Source organism: Centropristis striata, chromosome 23, assembly GCF_030273125.1.
Source record: "Centropristis striata isolate RG_2023a ecotype Rhode Island chromosome 23, C.striata_1.0, whole genome shotgun sequence".
In the NCBI taxonomy this organism is placed as follows: domain Eukaryota; kingdom Metazoa; phylum Chordata; class Actinopteri; order Perciformes; family Serranidae; genus Centropristis; species Centropristis striata.
In genome coordinates this window covers 20,042,904-20,068,106 of record NC_081539.1, presented here as the reverse complement: position 1 = coordinate 20,068,106, position 25,203 = coordinate 20,042,904, and the positions used below count along the sequence as shown (strand labels likewise).

The 25,203-nt window shown below is 38.4% G+C and overlaps 2 protein-coding genes across 4 annotated transcripts in view; one reads left to right on the top strand and one right to left on the bottom strand.

Annotated features, from left to right (window-relative positions):
- Window positions 1–13,318, top strand: part of pip4k2aa (phosphatidylinositol-5-phosphate 4-kinase, type II, alpha a) — a 31,628-nt gene extending 18,310 nt beyond the window's left edge. The window contains exons 6-11 of one of the 3 annotated variants that reach the window (XM_059326583.1): window positions 445–483; window positions 4,490–4,597; window positions 8,049–8,162; window positions 8,323–8,563; window positions 8,782–8,885; window positions 9,007–13,318. In XM_059326583.1, coding sequence (XP_059182566.1) covers window positions 445–483; window positions 4,490–4,597; window positions 8,049–8,162; window positions 8,323–8,563; window positions 8,782–8,885; window positions 9,007–9,087 — 687 coding nt within the window. In that variant the 3' untranslated portion in view covers window positions 9,088–13,318. Of the gene's footprint in view, window positions 1–444; window positions 484–4,489; window positions 4,607–8,048; window positions 8,163–8,322; window positions 8,564–8,781; window positions 8,886–9,006 lie in introns of all 3 variants that reach the window. The other 2 variants (XM_059326582.1, XM_059326584.1) reach the window with 2 other exon arrangements.
- Window positions 13,319–15,334: 2,016 nt separating this feature from the next.
- spag6 (sperm associated antigen 6) lies at window positions 15,335–24,095 on the bottom strand. The gene is made up of 11 exons (XM_059327138.1): window positions 23,770–24,095; window positions 23,589–23,684; window positions 23,016–23,182; window positions 21,496–21,679; window positions 21,137–21,342; window positions 19,883–20,056; window positions 19,654–19,806; window positions 19,329–19,520; window positions 16,340–16,456; window positions 16,082–16,227; window positions 15,335–15,723 (listed from the first exon to the last, which is right to left on the bottom strand). Exons 1-11 carry the CDS (start codon window positions 23,792–23,794, stop codon window positions 15,660–15,662), a joined length of 1,524 nt encoding a protein of 507 aa, XP_059183121.1. The 5' UTR covers window positions 23,795–24,095; the 3' UTR covers window positions 15,335–15,659.
- Window positions 24,096–25,203: the final 1,108 nt, after the last annotated feature.

Sequence of the window (25,203 nt, the reverse complement as noted above, 5' to 3'; positions counted from 1 at the left end):
TAGGCTGGGGAAAAGGGAAAAGATTATCTGAGCTTTTGTTGCAAGAATGAAAATGTTTATTTGATGGTTTTTGTGGGTAGGGTTTTCCCTCGAAATAGTCTGGTTTGTATTTCAGATGTTTTGTATAAGCTGTTTTGTTGAACAATGTTGGATTGTATGTTTAACATAACAGGCATTATCCATTGATTACAAGGTGTTCTAAATCAGGCCTGGAGCACCATGAAACCCGTCTTAGAACAGAGGGAAACTGTTTTAATCCATTTTAAGCCATTGCACCTTGCATGCCTAATAGGGTGAGCTTTTGTGTTCAGACATGCATAAGGGTTATGAGTATCTGCAGGAATGAGTATAAGTAGGGTGGTGTGGAAAGACTGAAGCAGCACTTTCCTGTGGTTCTACGTACAACCGGGTTACTGAGGGTAATTTCCTTTCTTTTGTTTCTAGGGTTCCACTGTGGCAAGAGAGGCCAGCGACAAGGAAAAGGTACAGTCACCTGCCGTGAGCCAGGATCCACTGTTACATATAGCAACACAAGTTCTGACCTCAGAAGAGACAGGGCCTCTTAACTTAAAGAGACAGAATGCTGCAATTTAAAAGCATACTCAACAAATGCATCAAACAAGATAACAATGGTTATAAACTTTTTTTTTTAAAACATCAAAAGAAACAAGAGAATCCACACGGCCAGCGTGTTTTTAAAGCGTCTGTGGTGATTTCATCCATCATCTATCTTTCAGAACATGTGAGCTACAAGGTATCCACACCGACGCCACCTTGTTAATATGCAAACCACTGTTTTATGCTCCAAGTCTTTTCTTTTTGGGGGACTTTGTGAAGCAATCTCCATTTTCTGTATTTTGTAGAGGGAATTTCTAGTTTCTTTTTGTACTACTTTTCACATAGTTACTCAAAATCTATTCTTGTCCATTGACAGACAGCTGCCTATCAGCACATCATTGCTGAAAGAACAGCTGTGTCTGATGACAGTAGAGGTCGGAGTCAGTGTGGATTGAACAGATGGACACTTACATATATTTTGCACAACACTGACATCTTAATTCTGGTGGTATGTTCATGTAAGGAACAAGGGCAGTTAAAATGTGTTCAGAAACTTTTTTTTACAAATACACTAAACATTAGTTGTCTATCTTTCAGGTAATTTAAACACTGTCATGTACTGAAAATGAGTCAGTTATTCTGATGGAACTCCATGTCCATTAAAAGCCATGTGGACAATTAGAGAATGAGAGAGAACAAACTGTGTTCCCAGTTGTTTGAATAACCGACACAGCTTAAAACAATTCCAGGCTCACTGTCATCACCCAAATGGCCCAACTAACACAATTTTTGTGTCTGCTTTTGTTCCCCTTTGGGTGGGAATGACAGTAGCAAATATCCATCTCCTTCAGTTAGCACCTACTTCATCACCCCATTCCCTTTCTAGCCCCTGCACGCTTTTTGTGTCTCTTTAATTTGCCTCATCCCCTCTAACCTTGCTTCTGCTGTTCCATCAGTTCCCCTGCCTGCTGTCTGTGTGTGAAAGACTGAGAGGTGTGTTGGTGGGTGGGTGGGTGTGTGTTGAGTGTTATTCAATCCGATGTCTCATGATTTTGAGTAGTCCTTTGTAGAGCCCGACTGGGATTTTTGAAAGGCATACTGATTTTAGAGGGAAATATTCACAGATTACGGATATGGTAGCTGATCTAGTGAATTTTTTGAGCTGGAATGAAAATAGACCTTTTCCATGTGGATTGAGCACTAATTCTTCACCATTCTGACTATACAAAGATAATCAGAAGGCTGCTTACTTTAACAATTACTTTGTTGAAGAATATTAAGCAATATTATACATTATATATACAAGTCTAGAATTCATAAGAATAATTTAAACTTAAATAAATAGCTAAATTAACATCAGTAATGTATATTTGTTGTCAGTCAATTGACCAAATAAATATTACATTTCTAAATCACTACAAGCATAATTTATTATTTATATAATTATATATTGTGTATAAAAGCTTTTTATATTGGACAACATGTATACACAGATACCAATGCTTTTGATAGACAAAATATCGGTTGATAATATTGGTTGACAGATCTGTGGGGCTCTAGTCGTGTGTGGTGTGTTTTCTGTGTATTTGTGTATCTGCCTGGGCTTTGTGTGTGAGCAGTATATGAGTGTGGGACTATGAGTGTGGAAATGTTGCTGTTTATGTGAGGCTGTTTTGAGTTTTTTGATCTTGGCTGTTGGGACAGTCACCTGTTGAAAATAATTTGTGACACTGTGAAGGACCTGATGGTTCTCTGTGCTTACTCTTATACTTGTATTAGCTAACAACTAGAACAGATATTTTAGCAGGTATAAACAATATATATTTTTTATAGATAAAGACTTTGACCTGTTGGGTGATGGGAGTGTCTGACAGCGTCCTTGAACACTTTTACCTTGGACCACTGTTCGTTTGACCTGTCAGCTCAGCAGTATTTGAAGGGGGTGTTTGTCCAAAGTGTTTTGTTTCTCATTGCATGTTTCCACACGTCGCTCTGCTAAGGTTTGACCATGAAACAGGTTTTTTTATGTGAAAGCATTACAGTTTTGACCCAGAGAGGTTTGAACTTTCCACCGGGTTTTACAGGAGCTTAATTGTGGGGCACCATGCAGTGAGGCATGGAAGACTTCAGGGAGTCCCCGAACTAAATATAGCCAACTGTAAATGGAAGAAGAAACAAAACATTATTGGGGTTAAAACAGATGAACGGAAAAACAAAGTAGCTGAGGATTTAAAACACACGTGAGGCTCCTGTGTGACCTCATTTTTTCTCCAGCTCAGCTGTGTGTGAAGCACCATTTACAGTCTAGTCAAGCTAATATGAATGAAGATGTTTTGCAACACTCACTACCACTGACACCTAACTCGCATATAAACAGAAGTTGTTGCTGTTAGTTTGGGGTTGTTTAACCTATCAGTAATTGCAGCTAATACAGTAAGCATTGTAAAGTTATTGCCTTAATAAGTGAAGCCTCTAAGCTGCTATTCTTACTCACATGCAGGGTGAAAAGTACGTGAACACACATACTTTTGAATGTGTACACACAAAACAGGTGTCATAGACACAACTCAGACATCAAAGACAAGGATGTGATGAGAGACATGTTGGTTTCTCCACAGCATGTGTGTACTTACACACACTTACAGATATTCTTAAATAACCTGAAGTTCACTACTAAAAGTGCTCAGTGGTTATTAAAGGAAAATCACAAGTTTTGTTTAGAATGTACAGTGTGTGTGTAAAAATAAAAAAATGCTTCATACACACACAAACAAAAGGCACGGCAGGGTTCTGCATGACCGTCTCCCTTTCATGCATGCATCTGCATGGTATATAATGTTTTTCTGCATCTTTTTTGAAGTGACATTATTTCTAACACATTCCGATGTGTTTGAACACCTGCTCCATTCTGTTGCACATTGTGGACATGTTCTGTTCTACCCACATATGATATGTATTTTTCTTTTAATAAAATACATTTTGCTGTTCTTAGCAGCTGCTGTCGCAGGGTTTTGGCTATCAAACTGCAGCAATTGGCTTTCTGACACATTTTATGTAAGGCATTTTACCAAGCAGATCATCAGTGGGTTTGTCATCATTTTTTTTTACTCTCAAATTAACTTAACTAGAGCCCAAACTACCTAAATTTGGACTTATCTAGGTCCATCAAACCATTCTAGTTACATACATTTTACCTTGTAAACCACAAAAAAAAACCTGTTTATGACCCATTTAGGACACTGACCCACAATTTAGCGAACACTGGTGTTGCTCACTCGTGCGATCGCAGTATTTGTTATGTGACCTGGAAAGTGCACAGGTTTTGTTTGTATGTTATTACTACTGGTCCTTGGTTTGTGGAATACCACCTGGCTCCACTCGGTCTCTGCTCAGTCGCTATCTGCTGCAGTTGTTTGTTGTTTTTGTTGACTCTCCTCTCTCTCCTCACGCCAGCGCCGGCTAGTATCTCCTGTGGGGGCACATGGCTTTAATGTGTCTGTATGACTGAGTGTGAACTGCCTTGACATTTCATTAGTAGCACCTTGTCCAGGTAATTGTACGCCCTTAGAAATAGTTCCACACCTCAATTGATGTTTGGCAGAATACAGATTTATAGATTGCAAATTAGTTTGTTTGTTAGCTTGCTCTTCGTAGCTCCAGCTCCTAGCCTCCTTAGAGTAGCACTGCAGGCTGCTCCCTTTCTCTACCCGGCTGGGAAACAGTCCTAATACCAGTGTAAGCAGACTGTTAAGAAGACGGATCTTTCGCGTTCATGCCCTTTCCAGCCCTCTACCAATTTGAAAAAACAATTGTGTTCTGTTACCTTTTAAACACTTTGCCTTTACTTCCAACTTCCTTCCTCCCTTCCTCTCTCCTTTCTTCTCTCCTCTCCTCCACCCCTACCGACCCTCCCTCGCTCCTCCTTTTCTAGCAGCCGCCCCAACCAGAGGATGTGCCCCCGCGGCCCAAATCTGGTAACGTTCAGCAAAGGCTGCAAACACTGCGGATTGCCACGCGCTTTTACTGCGCCATGAAACACGTAAGAGATGTAAGAGAAACCAGGGCTCATATACCAGGCATGATCTATTAAACCAATCTTTTTTTATTTATTTATTTATTTTTGTACGGCCGAGCATTTTCGTTTCCTCGTCTTCTCCAAGCTGACACACTGTTTACAGACCATATTTTGCACACTTTTCATCCATTTACAGTCACCTTTTGCTCAACTTGCCAGCAAGTTCAGTTTTAGTTTTGCCAGACAGTTTGTTTTTTTGTTGTTCCCACCATTCACTCAACAGCACCAATATGTATGTGAAACACCAGTTAACATGAAGTAAAAGAGCAGGTGGTGACGTGAATGGGAAGGGAAAAAATCAGGAACCAGAGGTGGAAAGAGAAAGTATTTACTGGTTACATTCCTGGAAGTTTTTAGTTATTTATTTTAGAGGGAGAACTTCCTTGCTTTGTTATTTTTATTCCAAGTTTAAAACTGAAACTAAGAGAGTTTGTGTTTTAAATTGGTAATGAATAGTTTCTGAAGAGTCAAAAGCAAGCAATTATATATCTTGTGATGGAGAGAACCGCCCCAAGTCAATAGAGTGCAGCAGATAAGGTGTCCTGGCTCTATGTCTTGTACCCACTGCAGCCAAAACACTTGTTTAGCAGTAGATGAGCTGGTGCCTTGGGAGACGAGTTGATAACTGGTCTCAGAGTTTAGTGTGTTAGGTGATTGTTTTCTTTTGCTTTCATAAGGCTGTATAGCATTCTCTGATAATCTGACCAAAGGCAATGTAACTCTCATCTGGTTTTATTACTATTATTATTATAGTTATCATCCACAGCCTGCTGAAATAATAAGCGTTTTTATGAGTCAGTATAGCTGGAAACATTGTTTCCAGTTTTAGGGAGGAACCAAACCATAGTCCTTTATGGGTTTTTTTTAGTATAGAGATAGAAATAGTTTAGTCAAGGAGAGAACATTTAACAAAATAATCCATTGATAACTATTTGAAGGGTGATATATTTAATTTTTTATGTCCAACTTCCATACTCCCAAACTGTTTTGTTTTCAAGAGCACGCTGTCTTCATACACATCCAAACAGTTGATTGTGCATAAATGATACACACGTATAACAATGCTAAAGAAACACGTGGAGTGCCTGATTCACGTTGCCTTGCATGTCGTTGATATGAATCTGCTGGTTTGCTAGTAGCTGATCTAAGTATTGAAAAGACATTTCAAAAAGATAAAGTTTAACAGACGATGACTGTTCATGATAAATGGTTTAAAATCTGTCATTTGTCACGGTCAGACCTCATAAATGAAAACTGCATGTCACAGATGTGAAACCTGCTGGTGGATGTTAATCTATGGCTGAACACATCAGTAGGAGTATAACTGGATACAAAGGTCAAGGAACTCCTCTGTGTTTGTTTAACACAAAACCTACAGAAAGGCATGGTACTTTAGAGACAGCAAGACATCAACGTTGCCAAAGGCCAAGATCCATTTACCAACCAGCTGATGGGAGACAGAAAATAAATTAGATTTTTTCTGATTTTTTAAGGTCGGTGGGGAAATTCACTTGTCAAACAGCCTTACAAGCTTCACTAGCAAACCCTCTCCTCTCTTCCTCCCTTTAATATATCTTGTTCTTTTTCTACTTACTCAATGTTGTGTATCACTCAAGAGTCAGACAAGTTTCATTGCAGTCATTGTAAAAGAGAAGATCAGTAACAGACCCACTGATAGAATCCAATGCATGACTGGGAGAGAGCACAAGATTTGATGAATCGGTTAGAAAGGCTGAGAATGTACGGCATGGAAATAAAAGACAGTTGCAAACGTAAGCATAGCAAGATGGATGAATGTAAGAGTTGAGCTGTCTGTTTAGGTGACAGGCCTGCAAAATGCTTTCAGGTTATGTTTACTCTTTGCAGTTGGCCTCATTTATTTTTTATGTCGCATCTATATTCAGTCTAGCAAGTTGTACATCCCATATCTCTTGCAAATTGGAGGTCTATGTCTGTATATATGTGCTCAAATGTCTTATCTTGTGAGATGTATTCCTGTCGTCATCTGTGTTAAGGTATTATCTGTATGTGTATGTATGTGTGTCAGTGTGTGCTGTCCAACCTCATTCTATAGTGCTACAAAGTGCTGTTGTGTTGCTGCTCTTCTCCTTCTGCCATAGAAACACTGTAGTAGCTAAACTGCTGCTGCTGCCCTGTTACCTCATGTCCTGCTCTCTTTTTCCTCAGTGACTCAGAACTAGGCCCTGTCCCTCCTCACATAACACCTCTTCCCCCTACAGGCTGCTGCAGCAGCCTGGTTAAGAAGACAATTAATCCCAGTAGACAGACACTTAAATAGGAAACTCCTTCATTCTGCTTGTAGGTTGAATAGTGGGAATCCGTCCCAAAGACACAGTGCGCTGCCTGGAGTTACAAAATTAGTTTTATATTAGATGCCAACTACAGTCTGGTTTCCTAGAAGCATCTTAGATGACCAATGTTTGTGTCATTTGTCTCGGGGATTATTTTGTTATCAAACTGAAAAGAATGGGATGCTTTTCGGAGACCAGCTCAGTGCAAACGAGGATGTTTCAGTGCTTCGAGTTGGACGTCCTTTTATTTCATGACACAAAGTGTAAAGATCTACCAGATGCATTTAAAAGGCTGTCCAAACTCCTGTGCAATGTGCCACAAAGATAAATACAGAGTGCCCTGTGTTTCATGATATTGGTAAATTAATTTATTTCACGAAAACAATATGGAAACTATGCGAAAGGGTGCATCAGATGGATCTGTACTCTGCTGTGAGCATGCTGCATGTACGATTTCTACACAGTCAGCCTTGGTTTGGACAGACTGCCTGGTACTTTGTCAGCCAACTCATTTCACCAGTAATATGTGTTGTATTGGGCTGAATCAGACAGGCTTATCTAACAAACCACAGGCTCAAATACTCATTTATGCCAATGGGGGGTATTTCAACATGCAAGATTGTCTTGTCAGACAGATGCAGTTAAACGCGCTGTTGACATGACTTATGTCAAGGATTAGAATTAATCTTTGTCATCAGGCATTTTGAAATACGCCTTAATTCTTAGTGTTGATCGAGACAGCTATATGCTTTCTTTTAATCCTGCGTAACTACCTATGCAGTGTATTAAATTGTTAATGTTCTGTAAGTTTTCTGGGCAAAAAAGATGAACACCCATGCTGGCATTATTGCTTTTAGTAAATCTTATATTTTGAATCCATTTTGACAATTTATGTCACATATCTAAACCAGTACTACTATATATGGATACTTACTCATTTTCTAAGCCAGTAATGAACACAACTTGATTTGAGCATTGGATTTTTATCGCATTTTTGCCCAGGTCCACTGCCTACAGTACAATGCCTCTTAGGTTTGGAATGTCTAGTGTTGTGGTTTTGACTGTTGTTTATTTGGCCGCTAATCTTCGATACTAATGGGCAGGCCAAGGAGCTGCCCACCTACAAGGACAATGACTTCATCAATGATGGGCAGAAGATCCATATTGATGGAGAGAACAAGAAAATGTTCCTGGAGAAGCTCAGGAAAGATGTGGAGGTATGTGTCAATGACGATTACTAAAAAAGCCTGTCCTTTCTTCAGCCCACCCTGTCTTGATTAACACATGTTCTCTGTCATCTCCCTCCTCTTTTACCCCTCCCATCTCCTCACTAATTTTTATTTGCCCTCCCGTCCCGCCATCTTCCGTCATCCTCAGTTCCTGGCCCAGCTGAAGCTCATGGACTACAGTCTGCTGGTGGGGATCCACGATGTAGACCGGGCCGAGCAGGAAGACGTGGAGAGCGAGGACAATGAGGCTGAGGAGGAGGGCGAGAGTGACGGAGGGGGTATTGGAACACCCCCTGACAGCCCCAGCAACACATTGGATAGCAACAAGCCTCTGTCACCTGGAGAGTTCGATCCCGCCATTGACGTCTACGCCATCAAAAGCCATGATAGTGAGAAGCCAAATACGTGCATTTTTCAGCCTTATGTTACAATGTTAAACACAACCATTACAGTGTGAGGGTTGTATTCAACAACTAAATAACATATACAGTGCTTAGAGCTCCCCCTACTGGGTATTAGATGCTTTCTTAACAATACCTGCTTTTGCATGATGACACAATGTAAGATGTGCAAATACAGATACTGATCCATTTGTTTCAAACTACAGGTGCTCCCAGGAAGGAGGTTTACTTCATGGCTGTCATAGACATCCTGCAGCACTACGATGCCAAGAAGAAAGCTGCTCACGCCGCCAAGACTGTCAAACATGGGGTCAGTAGCTGCATACAAGAGAAAATTGTTCTGTTAAAGAAAATCATGATAATACTGACGAGTTACAAGACAAATATACCGCATGTGATATATGACCAGTCGTCTCTGTGTCCCTCTACAGGCTGGAGCGGAGATCTCCACAGTGAACCCAGAGCAGTACTCCAAGAGGTTTTACGATTTCATCACCACTATCCTGTCATAGCCTCGAGGAGCCACAGGGGGGCACAGAGGCACATGGGAAAGGGAGGGCAAGTGGGGAGTGGGGCAGGGAAGAGAAGTGATGGAGAGAAAAACCATCGAGAGGCTGAATTAATAAGGTGCTGTGATGGCTTTGTATCACTCTCCCTCATGCATTCTCCTCATCCCTTCCTGTTTGTTTCTTTCTCTCTCTTTCAGTGGCGTGCCACACTCTGCAGCTAAAAAAAAAACATCATTCGTTTACATTTAACCTCCTCTGTTGACTTTTGTTCATGTATTACTTTGGATGATAAGGGTGTTGAAAGCAAGCGTCCACGTCATTATGTTTTTTTTATATAATTTGTTTTTGTCTGTATGGTTGTTTATGTGGGAATATGGCTTTTTTATTGCCTCTAATATAACATCCAGCACCCTGCATTTTTATTTTTATTTTTATTTTGATGTTGTACTATTCTTTCCCTTACGATGTTTAGGGGGAGATAGGGGAGGATAGGATGTGTATCGTGTTAGGTCAAAGGGAGTGCAGAGGTCAGATTACGGCACAAGGCGAGGTCCCTCTAGCAAAGAGAAGATTTAACAAGGACGTTCATGTTGAGCCTCGCCTAATGCAATTGCTTCATTTCAGGAAGTGGGAAGCAGTCTTCCAATAGGCCAACAGCCAGACCCCCTCCACCCAAATGCTGTACAAGCACTCAGCCAAACAAATCTTCCCATTTGGGGTCCCCCTGCACCCATTAGACGCCACCCCCGTTCCCTTCATGCACAGTTAATAAATTGAGCTTCTGGGTTATCCTCTAGCCACACTCACAACAGACACTTCTCATTAGTAGAGATGATGTGTTGAGTAAATACATCCTGATGCTTGTTTTCAGTACTAGTTGCACCGCAGTGGCTGTCCGTGCTTTGTCCCTTTCGCTTTATTGTGCTGCACAGTGATTGAGAATGATTAAGGGAAGGATATGTACCTTTATAAAATGAGATGAAGAGGGATTTTAGCACACAGTTAGTGTTGTTTACTTGTTGAGCATTGTTATGTAGGCCTGGTTTCTGTTCCTGTGGCAGGGTATGACCCAGAAGACTTGTGTGGCTGTCAGAGTTAGTTGTTATATCTTCATATAGGGTGTCAGATTGAAACATCAACAGCCCTCACGTTTCTGTTGCCATCAGCACCTTATGAGTAAATCAAAAATGTTGCACTTTTATTTGTTGTTAGAGGTTAGGAGCTCTTGTTGTGTTACATGCGCTGCAACAAAGAGGGAAAGGAACTCTGCTCTCTTTGAATCTGTTGGGGCCTGATCGCAGATTCCGTCTCATCCACAAGTTCTCACCTATGGGTGCTTCTTACTGTAGGGATTGGTTGGGAATATTTTACTGCAATATTAGAAGGGAAACGTGGCTGAGTTCTGTGTACAGGGCTTTAGGAAACTAACCTTTCCAATCCTTTTTAGAAGCACTCTACGGTGTTGGGGTGGTGGGTTTTGGGACCAGGCATTAGTGTGACTGTGCGTTTAGGGCAGGCAGAAGACTGTTTACCTCCAGCATCGTACCAGCACACACTCGATGGTGGCAAACGATGTGTGTGTGTCAGTGTTCAAAAGTTGTAAAGTGGGGGGAAAGAAAGGGGAGGGAGGTTGGGGAGAGTTGGTGCAGATGTAAAAATGAGTCATTAACACCCACAGCATCATTCTCTTCTCTAACCTCGTCTGTTATTCATCCATGTTTGTATTGTTATCGTTAACATTTTTAAAGGTGGTTTATCTGTGTTTGAATTTGGCAGTTTTATGAATTGATGTGGTAATATTTTTTTTTGTTTCTGTTTGAGGTTTTCTTTGTATATTTTGCACAAGAGGAAAGGAACCAAATGTTACGAATACGATCCCAATTAGTTGATACGGTCTTAACAAGGGAAATGCAATATACTTGTGTGTAAGTGAGAAAAGTTGTTGTGCGTGTGATGTTGTGTATCACTTCTGGATAACCAACTAAAACAAGTAAAGTTGTCCTCCTTGATTATTGTAACCCATGCAAAAAGCTTCCATCACAATATGTTTGTTTGGATATCATAGAATATATTCACATTTATATTTTTACATTGGATTTTAGTCATGAAATACAGTTGTATTTAAGTAAAAAAAAAAGGAGCCACCCTTGGGAACGAATGATGGTGCTGTGGTAAATGAAGAATGATACTGCTTGAATTTATACAATACTTACTATAGATGTACTTTTAAAAGAAAAAGCCGTAAAAAAAATTTGCATGTCACAGGACTAAGTTTCCTTTTCCCTCTAGTCTGTGTTGTTGGCTGTTCAGGTTCTCTTTGTGTCCCTTCACTTTAACCCGATCTGTGAGCTGTTCAGTGTGAAATAGTCCCTTCCATGCTTTAAATAACTGTTTTTCATTGTATACACTGTGCAAGATGTGTGCCTTTATACTCCAAAATTATTTAATTTTATATTTTGTAATCTTTTTTTAAAACAAAGCTAAAAGGTTATTTTAATAATAGGGTGTTTACTTTGACATGCATTATTTCCAACTTTAATTTCCAACCCCCTACTCAACCTCCACTTCAACACCTCTGTATTTAGATTGGTTCATATTGTTCAGTCAGTTAAACAAAACCATTCTAATGATTGTGTTTTAACCGACATAAAAGGTGAATAGCTGTCTTAAATTTGAATATGATGGATCGGTTTGGATTCCTGTAAATTCAAATCTGTCATTGTGGTTATTCAGTGTGTGCAGGCGTCCCTTTCCTCGTCCTCGGAGTGAGGCGCTGTCTGCTGATATTAATCCCTTGTTCGTTCACGCTGGTCCTGCCTTTATAAAGAACGTGCGTGCGTGTGTGGAAGTGCATTGTGGAATGTGATTGTGTTTTGTCGTGCTCGTCCTCGCTAACTGACGGCTGTCCCCGACCCCCTCACCTCAGGAGTCTGTCAGCATCGTCATCACGTTTACCTTCTAACCGCAGATTTCAGGAATGTGATTTTGTTTTTTAAGTGTTTGTCCAAAATTTCACATACTGTTGATGTACAACTCCTACTCATTTCTGAAACAGGTTTATGTTCTCTTACTTTGTGTGTAACCCCGATCACCTGCTTGTTATCAGGGAGGTCATCAGCTGATAGTTCATCCTGAGTCAGTGGTTAATTGATATTTCTGTGTTCTTTCACTATTAATGGGCTGTTTTGTTTCTATTGTCACGTAGCTCATACTGTACATAGATTGTGTGTCATAAAGAAAAACAGGCAATGAGGGAACACAATCATCTTCTAGTCTGCTTTGCTCTGTTTGGCCCTGGAGGCTTCCCTTTAGTCAGCAAGTAGAAAACAGAGCAGTGCATGCTGGGAGAGTGAGATTTTTTTTCTCTCTTTTGTTTTGGGAATATAAAGTCTGAATCTCATGTATAAGTAAGGCGATGATGATGCCAGACTTGAACAGATGCAAATTAAAGCCGATAACAACACATGCGCCCTGCTGCTGTACCTTGAAATGAATAAGTCCATGCTTTTGTGACTTCTCTCATGAATGAGCTCCTTCAGCCATTAACCCCACCCAACAGTCGACCTGCTGCCACGGTAACTTGCCAAAAGCATCTTTAAGCAGCAGTCAGAACTACCCCACATGAGCTTGAAGAACATTGTGTATAGTAAAATGTGTCTGTTTGTTTGAACTGAATTTGTTTTTTTTACATGCACTGGGAGATGGAGCGAGGTGTGCATCGCTGATATGTGAACATGTCCAAAGTTATGAGAAACAGCCCTTTGTTCATGTGGTTTATCAAGTGTTAAGGGAGAATTTGGACACAAATGCAAATGACCAGAGGCCAGGCAAGATCTGCAGAGGTGGAAACAATTCCCTTTGGCCTTAAAATTTAAAATCAACTAATCTTTGTTGAGAAAAAAATTTTTGAAAGTGATTGAATACTTTGAATTGAACAGCACCAGGCCAGGAAACATCCACTCCTGCAAATTTGAGCTTCGGCCTCTCAACAGTCCTGAGTACTTTTAGACTACAACTAAAAGACTTATTACACATTACTGTGTGTGTATGTGTGAGTGTGTGTTTATTGCTGTTTGATAGTGGTTGGTGAGAGTTCCCTTTCAGTGGCAGAGAGGCCAAATTGATGATGTATGTTTATTGTTCTTCACATTTAATGATGATGATGATAATAATACACTCCATTCCATAAGCGTTCACTCAAACCAATTAAAGCACTTGTTCTGCTTAACTCAAAGTCTACCTCTAATGGTTTTTATTTGTTGTTTACTGTCCCATGCTGCATATTTACTATTCATTTTCAAATATGTTTGCATTGATTTGAAATTTGCATTTGAAATGACGGATTTCACACTGGTTAATACTTAGTCTCTGCTCAGGAGGAGAAGAAGAAAGAAGTGAACATTTGGATTTTTTATGTGTAACCATATTGTCATTTTTTTCCAAGCCAGGTAGAGGCATTTTTTTTTATTGTGCATCCGTTTCCTTTCTCTGATATAATCGAATACAATTCAACACGATTTAATAACATTTGGAGAACAATGGAAGCACAAAAAACCTTCATGGGGAAAAAAAAAGATTCATGATAACGAAATACGTAGAGGTGTGGGGGGGTTCCGTTCCGTTTTTTGTTTGTTTGTTAACAAACGAGACCAGTTTTACAAATGAGCAGTTATTGACCTATCAGAGGAAATTCACTACAGCAAAGAAAATATTTTTCTGTCTCCTTCCTGTTTGCATAAAAAGTAGCAGTCGCTAAACTCGTTGCATCATTTACACGTAAATTTAGAAACAAAGACAAAAAAATGCAATATGCTTTAAACAGCCTCATGCATAATTTAGTGTCGCCTGTTTGCAGAAGTGAACATAATGGGAGCAGTGTGAAGGTAACCCAAACACACAACTCATCAAATATAAGGGACAATCCGTTTATGGTCAAATGTTCAACGACTAAAACACTATGCGTGTTTTTATTATTTTAAGCGGCTGAATATGAAATAGTCTAATATGTTCCTTTTGCACAAATAAAGAATGATTGCCATACAACAGCAGATGACAGCACCGTCAAATATATAACGTTTTTATTTGAAAGACACAACATGTATACCTAAAAAAAAAAAGTATTAATAGTGTTTTATTTGCTTCTCTTATTTATAAATTGTGAGATTAAGACGCACCTCGTTTCTTTTATTTCTTTTTTTTTTTTTTAATTCAAATTTGGTTGAACTGCACGAGCACCAATTTTATTAAAACCTTTATTCTTGTAAAAACAAAACAAAAAAAACCCGCTGGACTTTCCCTTTTTATTTCTTTGTTATGAATGCACATTTTCATTAAATTATCTTTATAATTATAATATGGATGCTGTAATATATTTTGATTTAGACCTTCAACGTCAACAAATTGGAATAAAGAATATTTTCTTACTCTGTTGAAATCAAGATGCAGCATATTGTTTTGCAATAGGTCATTTTGTACAGTTGGTAAATTGCCAGGGCTATCCTGCAGGGTAAGTTATATATTACGACGGAAATAATGCGAGTGAGTTGAGTTGTTTTTGTTCGGGTTTTTTTAAACCCCGTTTTGGTTTCTCTACCCGTTGTATCAGAAATACATTTATTTTTTTATGGCCGTATACGCGCGGCTCTTGTGTGCGATATGTTTATTTGTTTATATCAACCTAAGGACTGCTATTTAGTAATTTGTACAGAAAAAAAACGTAAAATCCGCCCTGCCTTTCTAAAACCGGATCAATTCACTAGAAAGAAAACATGTACATTGCAGGCATGGGAAATCAAACAAGCGATAAGAGTAGCTCGTGTAGTTGTGTGCATATAAAGGCAGATTTTTAAAGAGGAGGGGGTGGCAGCTGCAGCCGGAGCATGTTCAGATCTCCGCTGCGGTGAGAGGCGGAGGCTCATTTGCACCGTCAGTACAATGTGGAGAACAAGCAGAGACAACCCAGCAGACAATAAACAAAGAGGCTCGCCATGTGCGCTGCAGCTGCTACACACACACACACACACACACATGCACATACGCATAGCTGAGCTGCAGTGGGAAGGCACGGCCGCCAGGGGGCAACCACAGCACAGCCTGAGAAATCCATTCACCATCGCAGCTACATACTGGCTTATTAGTAATGAAACATGAAGATGAGTGAGTTAGACATGCCTTAGCTGCTGTAAAACAGGTTTGAATGTGTGTGTCAACAAACATCCAGCTTGCTCAGCCTGTTGTGTTCGAGACACATTCATTTCTCCATCACCTCCAGGGTCACTGCTCTGCCTCTGAACATGACCTTTGACCTCTATGTAGGAGGCATAAGAGAATAGTTCTCATTAAGCTTGATGAAATGTCCTTTATTTTATCTTGATGGTATCTTACACAACATATAGTGACAATATTGTTAATTATATAACCCAATACAAGCTACATATACTACCAACATGCATTTAAATGATTAAAAAACATGAGCACAATATAGAAGAGGGAAAATTACTCTTCAAAACTGCTTTAATTTCCTATAAAAGCATGTGCATTGAACATTTCAACAGGATGCATAGTGTGAACTGATGTCAGGCCGGCTGGTACTTTTCCAGCCGCTCGAGCAAGACCTCTGAGTACCCAGGGGAGTAGTACCTGAAACAACACACACACACACACACTGTGAGTACACTGTTTTAGGCTGAAGGATATTTTTTTTCTTTTTGCCATTATCAAACAGCAAAATTCTGCTTTTGCATTTGCTTTTCACAAACCCAGTTTAACCTATTTAATTGTATTTGCCAAGTTTATTCTCATGTAACATTTTGTTACTACTTGTTAATGGTAAAATTAAAAAAAAGATTATGATGTACATATTGGTATAGGAGAGAAAAATGGGGTGGATATGTGATCTGTCAATGTCTGTTTAATGTAAACAAAATATGCATTTCTGTGTCTGTGTGTGTGTGTGTGTGTGTGTCTGTGTGTTTTTGTGCTGGGGAGAAAAACACACCTGACTATCTCTTCAGGAAAACAGCTGTTGATGGCGTTGATGTGCTCCTGTAGAGCGGAGCCAGGCTCTGCCTGGATTTCCTGCACTTTCTTCAGCCCCCCGCTGGTTACAAACAGACGGCGAGCCTTACTGTCATGAGGCAGCACCTTGGAGGGGAGGGGAAGATACATCATAATAAAACTTTTTGAAAAACAGACCTTGTTTTTATATTGTAAAAAGCAGAATGCTAGTTGTGATAGTAGTTGTAAACTCGCCCACCTTGCTGAACTGGCAAACAACATGTTTGAGGATGTTGCTTGGAACATCGTAGAGGAGCGGCTCCAGACCTGGCAGGTAGGTGCACTTCTGCAGGATGCTCTTCAGAGCCTTCTTACTCTGAAAATAAGAGGAATGAAATATACTGTAAATCCAAGTGCTCTTTGATAAAAGCTGGCCTAGGACTCTCCATGTATCGCTACTTCTATCGCAAGTTCTAACCAGGTACATCAATAAAACACTCAAACTTAGATTTAATATGAATTGACTGTAAGATAGTACAACTAAACATTCCTCCTTGGTATCAACATAAAATAATTCAGATAAGGAGGGATGAGAACAAAGCAGACAAGATGTAGTAGAACAGTACATTGAAAATGGTCATAGTATAGTATATCCAAATATATCCGTAAAAAACATATATATATTATAGTATGCCAAAAAATTGAAAGTAAAAACAACAAAAAACGCCATAGTATATATAGTATATCGAAAAATTAAAAAAATGGTCAAAGTGTAGTTTGTTCAAAAAAGCCTAAAACGCTTTTAAAAAGTATGTTGTTCATAGAAATAGCAAAATATGATGGAAAAATATCAACACAGGACCATATTATATGTCCAAAAATTGAAAAACAAATCCAAAGTATAGTACATTGAAAAAGTAAAAAAAAAAAAAAATTGTGTACTTTGTTCAAAGTTTATTAAAACCACCTCAGAATAGTACGTTGAGCATGGTAATAGCATAGTGTGTCCGAAAATATATTTTTTTAAAACAACAGTATCGTTAGTATAACGAAAAAAGTAAAACAACTATCATAGCCTGAATACACTTTAGACTGATAATGTCCAAAAGTTGATAAAAATGTCATTAAAAATGTGATGATACAGTATACCATAAAAACATTATAAATATATATTACATATATAGTATGTCATAAAAATGTCATTTTAGTCGTTTTCCAATAGTATGCCATAAAACATTTCTTCAAAATATTTTTTAAATGTTATATTATTATGGGATGTCCAAAAGTGACCCCCTCAATAAAACAAGTCATATTATAGCATGTCGATTTTTGTCAAAAATGGTCAAATTTTAAAATGCCTAAAATCCTTAAATTGGCCCAAATACGGTCTGTTGATACATATAAGAGCATAATATGGCCAGAAATTACAGAAAAACACCATATTACCTATTTTTTGGGATGTCCAAGATTGTAAAAGAAAGTCATACTGTAGCATGTCGATTTTTGTCAAAAATGGCCAAATTATAAAATGCCTAAAAATGCCTAAAAATTATAATAATTAAAAATTAATTAAAACTAATTATGGTCTGTTGATACATATTAGAGCACAATATGGCCAGAAATGACACAAAAACAACATTTTATGGGATTTCCAAGATTTTGGTCAAAAATGGTCAAATTATAAAATGCCTAAAAATGCCTAAAATGGCCCAATTATGGTCTGTTGATACATATTAAAGCATAATATGGCCAGAAATGACACAAAAACACCATATAGTATGCTGCATTAAAGTAATGCAAAATGACTTGGTAAATAGCTATCAGATGATGCAATAAAAACAAGTCATGAAAATATCATATATACAGTTAAAAAAAGTCACAATATAGTATGCCATAACACTTTCATAAAAATGTCATAATATCGTATTTCATTAAAAGTCATTAGAAATGTCATCGTATAGTATGTCGTAAAAAAAATCCTTAAAATGACATACTATACTACCTTACAAAGCCTAACTGCAGTAATTACTTTTTGTTGGAAATTTAGTTAAAACTAAAAAATGAACTCCATGATGTCTGTTTTATCTTGTTATCAGGTAATAGATTTGCTTTATTTCAGAAAAATAATGATATAAAAATTGTAGTAACTACAAAACTCAACTCAAAATCAAAGCAGACTGCAGTAATTCCACTAACCACAGACTGCTTTGACAGTGTAGCCTTGTATTTCTTCATTTGTGTTGAATAGTGAAGACAAGAATTATAGAAATTATAAGTTTATTTGATGGGGAAATTATTATTTAGATACTGATTAAGTAATATATTTATATATATATATATATATATATATATATATATATATATATATATATATATATATATGAATAGAGTTAAAACATTAAAGCAGTTTTACCGTTTGCAGAGTTACGCTTCAAATTTCAGTATTGAACCAACAACCTTCTGTCTTATAGTCAATCATATTTTACTTCATCATTCAGGTTTTAAAGCCTCAAATTTAACCTCATAAGGATTAAACCTAGAACCCCATGTCTTCAAACCCATCATCTATCACACTGAGCTATCTGCTCTAACAGTCACTATCATTTCTCTTTGTGTTTTTGACCTCTTTATTTGAGTTGTAAAGCTTCAATTGTTACCTCATAAGGATTGAACCCATAAACACCTGTCTTCAAAACCTGTCAGCTATCACACTGAGCTATCGGCTCAGATAGATCAACTGATTTCCCTTTGTGTATTTAACTTCCTCTTTTCTAGTCTGTTGATACATGTAGTAGGGTGTTTTGAAAAAAAGGAAAAAAAGTCATACTATATAATAATCTGCCATAAAAGTTAGTTTTTAAAATCATGGTATAGTATGCCATAAAATTTCACAAAAAAGTCATCCTTTAGTATGTCATTAAAATATAATAAAAAAAAGTTGTAGTAGCTACAGTATGCTATAAAAAAAAAGAATTATAGTATGTCATAAATACTCACACAGTGTTTCTGTATTTGCTTATGTTTTCTCTAGTTTCATGTGTTCCCAATTTGTTGAAGAAGTTTCCTTAATTTGCTTCTGCTTTTTCTGTTTCTGTTTGTGTTTTTTTCTTGATATTTTTGTGTGATGAGCTCTCAGGGCCACTCCATTAATAACCAAAAATAGAATATAAAAATAAAAAAATCTGTCTGTTTTTGAGAGTTAACCCATGAGTAAACAACAAATAAGCGTGCAGAGCTGCAGCTCCTACCTTGGCCTGCAGGTCCTCTGAGCTGCTGGCAGCCATGTAGAGCTCCAGCAGTTTGCTCAGAAGGTTAGAGGTGGCCACTGCCTTGGCATGCTCGGGGGTGTGATGTCCTATCTGGCCGATGGACCAGACTGTGGCCGCCTGGATGTGATGTTCATGCTCCTCGGACAGACACAGTGCCAGCTGGGGCACCCCCTGCAGGACAGGAGGACACACAGCACGACAGGACTGGTTCAGTCAATGTGACCTACATACTGGACCTGAGGGGATGCCTCTTGTTTCAGTGGTGGGTTTAGCTGTCGAGGGGAATAAGATGAGAGATTAACACCTTGGAGAGAATGACAGCCATGGCGAGGTTCTCACTGTGAGCTGCCACATATCCCAGCATCATGATCCCCGGCAAACGTAGATTTCCACGGCAATCGCCCAGATAGTCGATCACAGCTGCCAAGCCACCACAGTTCACAATCACCTGGGAGAGCTTTATACACAGACACAGATTACTTTGGTGTTCGGCCATGCATATTTGTGCCCACAAGTGCGAGTGTGTGCAGTACCTCTGGTGTGTGTTTCACCACCTCCCTCATCAGAGTGGTGACGTTCTTCCTCACATACTCATCTGGATCTTTGAGACACGACACCGCTGCAGGGAAGATTTCAGCCTCTATCACCATCTCCGCCAAGCTCACCGAGTGCTTACTGATCTGACTCAGGGCTGAGAACACCTGCCTCTGGATGGAGACAAACACATATCAGAATTATTTTCACAGTTCATTCAGTTTTTTATTCAGCTAAAGCCTTGTGCTGTATGTTTTAAAAGCCAGTGTCCATGTTGAAATATCACTGTTCTTTAATAAATATCTGGTCATTTTGGTAGCTACATCTGGATTAAATGTATTCAATTTAATTCAGTTTACTATGTAAATGAAGGTAAAATTGTAATTTTAAGAAAGGGAAAAAAATACAATTAATGTGTATAATTACCTTTGAGACGGGTTAATAGAAAAATCTTTACATTTCAAAGAATTCTTTTAAAGGAAAGGTGCCAATTTTTGCTCAAATGTCATCACTTTTTCAGTTTTTTTCAAGACTGATAAAAACCTGACTTGGTATGGTTATTTTGTGTGTAGGATCGCAAGGTTTCGCAATAATGTTAACTCAATGTGAATTTGTCCTTTAAGTGACCCAAAATAAAAAAATATCTTAAATTTAGGTGTGAGATTGAGCATATTCCTAATCAGGACAAAGAATATTTACTTCTCTGTATGTTCAATAAAAATATTTGGGAGAAAACCTTATTAATCACTTAAATTAATTTACCATTAAATCAACAATTTATCACATGAAATGAGATAAAGGAAAAGGGGGAATGGAGGGGAAAAAGACAAATACATGGAAAAAGAATAATAACATATTCAGTCAAACAGAAACAACCAAGAAAAATATGCATATGTTTAGACAGTATCTCTATATATCTTCAGTAAATTTTGTACTCGTCCATTCATCTTGTGTGCTAAAATAATAGCAGTCTAATTTGATTGGAATTAAATCCAAAGTAAAAGCATGAAAAAAAAAATTCTATTGTAATTATTGAAAAAACAATATATAATCAAAACAATAGAGGGCACTTTGCATGAATGTTAAGCATGTCTTGTGTATTGATTACTTTTGATCTTATTTGGCAAGCATTCTTATAAGGAAAGGTAATTCAGAAAAATATCAGTTACTGTCATTTCATAAAATCCTCAGATGCTGTGTTATTAATTAAACCAGCAGCTTTTCAGGCGAGGCTGTTCTCTGAGCTGGCCTACCTTGAGTTTGGCATCTGGATTGAGGATCATCTGTGCCAGATGTGCAATTGCACCGTTGTCCACCACAGTCTGGGCCAGCTCTGGTGTGTGCTTGGCGATGTCGCTGAGGGTGGAGGCTGCGATGCGTTTGAGGGCCATCTCAGGCTCCAAAAGACACATCACCAGCAGGGGGACAGCACCCGCCTCCACCACCGACTGAGATAACACTGGAACAAAAGGTAAAGGATTTATGTGTGCCAGTGCAAGGAGAGACAAAGAGTGACATTTTTAAAATCTAAAATGCCTCTTCGAACTAAGAAAGTTAGAAAAAGGCAGAAGGAAAGCATAGAAATCTTATCATGTCAGTGTGTCTTCCTTACATGCATTGTGTCGTGCGATGTAGCCTAGAGCCCAGGCAGCAGCCTCCTTCACCCCGGGGTCAAACTCCTCCAGGCAGAGAACCAGAGCATCAACTCCCCCGCAGGCCACCACAGCCTGGGACAGCTCGGGGGAGTGTTTGGCAACCGCACGCAGCACAAACGCTGCTGCCTTCTTATAAAACCTCTGCATATACACACACACAGATACACATACTCAGCGCAAATTTAGGATTAAACCAATATTAAACTTTAGGGCTGTGATATTAACTAGTCGTTTTGTACTATTTGAAGACAAATCTCTGTGTAAAGTCAGGAATGAGATTAGATTATTATTTCTTGTGTGTTCTTTAAAAAATGTGTTCATATTTTACACCTTTCATGTATTATTGAGTTTTTGCTGTACTGTTTAACCCTCATGATTTTAATTGGACTTTTTATGCTCACAGTTAACAACTGAATAAGAGCATAATTTAAATTGATAAAAACAGAAATGTCTAATAATGATTATAAGAAAATAAAAATATAAAACTATAGGCCTGCATTTATCAATAAAAACACATGCACCCATGCATTTAACTATATAAAACATACAACCATGTATACATTCAAAAATGGCATTAAAAATGACTCAAACATCCCAAAAACATTTTTAAACAATAAACCCCAAATTATTTAAGCTACTTCATCTTTTGTTGACAATTTTGTTGACATGCTGTATGTTTAAAAAAAATTAAATGATTATTCAAAAATCAAGCATTGTTTTTTTTTCCTTCTGACATCATCAAAAGAAAAATAATTAGGATGTAACACTGGGCTTACACATTTGGGAATGGTGACAAAATATGTAAATGTAAAGCATTGTTTTTACACCAAATAATGAGATAGTTTACAGGTTTTATATGCGTAGAGGGTTCATGTTTCCCTAGAAATTATTTATTCCTCTTGCTAAAAACATAATTTAAAGATAAAGAAATGCATGTTCAAACTGTTTTTTGAGCTGTTAAAAAGTGCCATACAGACCACCTGTGTCACCCCACATTTAAAGCTGCATACCCATATAAAACACTCCAATTTTTTTTTTTTAAGATTTTCACTAAAGTACATTATAATTCTGCAGCACACACTGAACATCTTGTCATATTTGACATTACTTTTAAAAAAATGTAAACTAAATTGTGTCAGATTTTAAGCTGTATGAGACAGCAATGTCCCATTAATAACGAGAACTAAACCTTGTCTGTCCTCTCAGAGAGGGCTAAGAGGGAGAGAGAGAAAGAGGGAGAAAACAAAGGCCTGGTTGCTCTCATGGTAAAGGGCTCTTGGGTTTTGAAGTAGCCCCCAGGCGAGCTGCCAAGTTAGCCCAGAACACACTCACATTCAGGGGGGCAACCCTGAGGTCCTGCAGGGTCTCTTTCCTCTCTCTCTCACACACACACACACACACACACCAGTCTTTAAAGGGTGGACCAGGAGTATTGGACAATCTGTGTGTATGAAACTAAAACTGAAGAGATACTGACATTCTGCGAGGCCAGAGAGTGGACCAGCTGGGGCAGGATGTCTTCCCTCACCACAGCCTCGGCCAGGTCATCACTGTGGTCTGCCAGGCGGCCCAGAGCCAAGGCTGCTGTCTGCTGGATGCTGGGGACCACATCCAACATGAGGGGACGGAGCATGGCCATCACACCTGCAAGAGAGGAGCGTAATAAACACTGCAAACAGCAGCTTCAACTTACATAGTCTCAGTGGTGAAATGTAACTAAGACATGTACTTATGTAACTTTATACTTCAACTCCACTACATTTTGAGGCAAATATTTTACGTTTTACACCACTACATGAAGCTGACAGCTTTTGCTACTTTTTGGGTCAAGATTTAACATGAAAAACAGTTAATTCGACTATTAAACGGTATATTAAATGGTGAAAATGAGCCCTACCTTGAACTAAATAAAAAGCTGCTTATATAAATGTGAATGCAGGACTTTTGATGTAGTGGAGTGATTTCACAGTGTGGTATTAGTCTATTTTTACTTGACTTAAGTAAGGGATCTGAATAGTTTACTAATGCTACTAAGCATATTGTTTATTACCTGCATTTTGAAGGATGTCTATGTTTTGTGGTCTGGCTGCCAGGTCAGCAACAGTTTGCACAAACTGCATCCTTGACTTCTGATACTGCTCGAAAACTGCAAAACATCGACACACAGAAAGACAATTCGACCTTAAGCTGCATCTTCCTTATTTAGAGTCAAAACAGCTCACGGGTCTCACCTTGAATGATTTGTCGTTGACTCATTGTCACCCTGGTGGAAAACGCCTCCTCTTAAATATGTATTTTCACACGTTGATGCGGGTTATCTGCGCAGAAAACACATTGAATATGTCCCAGGATTTAATGCCGTCTCCAGGTTTGGAGTTAGGTAGTGTTGTTGTTAAAGTGTCGCCGTGGCAACAGACAGGAAGCAGAATGTTCTGCCAAAGATCGTCTGTTGACCAGATGAATCACTCTCTGGATCCGCGCTTACCCCCGGAAAAATGTTCAGTGTGAGAGCTCTTTGCTGCTTCCTCATGTCTGCTCCCGCTAAAAGACAGCCGATGGCGTGCCGCTCAGTTTCACCACATCGTTCTTCACCACAATTCAAAGGTAAACAGAGCCGAGGAGTCGAAGCGATTGGCTGATAAAGTGAAAACGATTACTAGTACAGTTAAACCTCTGAAGTCCAGGAGATTTTGGTTCAAATTTGTCAACTTCCTTTCCATTTATTTCTGTCTCTGTTTAGCATCTTGCAGTCTGTCTTTACATCACATGCATGGCTCCTTTTTCTCCACACAAACTTGGCTATCAGTCAGATTTTTCATTTTATTTTAATGAACAAAGTATAAAGCTGCCAGGAACCGAAAATACAAACAAAAGACACGTGTCTTTGGAAATGTACCATTTTTATTTTTATTTTTATTTTTTTTTACCATTTATACACACAAAAACAGCAGAAAAAAATAATAAATAATAAAACTACAAACCAGTCTCTTTGCATGTAGATTAAAAATAGTAAAATTTTTCATTGTAGAAAGAAAATTCCCATTTTAAGAATGGTCTAGAAACATAAATGGCACACTGTGAAAGCTCTTATGATTGCACTTTCAACTGGCTTTCTCAGCTTGTCTACATATCATATATAAGTAAAGTTATTACTGTAAATAAAACATGTGTATTTTCAATAAATAGATGGACTCCAGAGGGTTAAACGCGTGAGCCTATTTTAGCTAGATGGGCATCTCTTGCTTCTTCTTCTGTTTTTTAATTTTAATTTTTTTTTATACTTTTGTTTGCTTCTGCAGTGTGTCCTCGGATGACCCGTCTGGGTCAGTTTCTCTTGTTGCACTTCGTATAGTTTAAAAGAAGACATACGGCCAAAATAAACCTTATCATTATTATTATCAAGCTACTATGAAGTAATCTAAATGAGATGAGTTAATTAGCCTGTATCCTAGAACAAAGAAAAGTATCGCGTGGATGGAAGGAAAATAAATATAGGCTAAATGGAAGTTAAAAAAAATGATAATAAAGAAAAAGAAAAAGAGCATAAATAAAAATATCTCCAATTGGGCACAAATACAACACTGCGTCATTTTGGCCATGTTACAGTAGGTAACAATTCAATTGGCAGAGTGCCGATTTATTTATAGGTATGCCTTTGATATCGG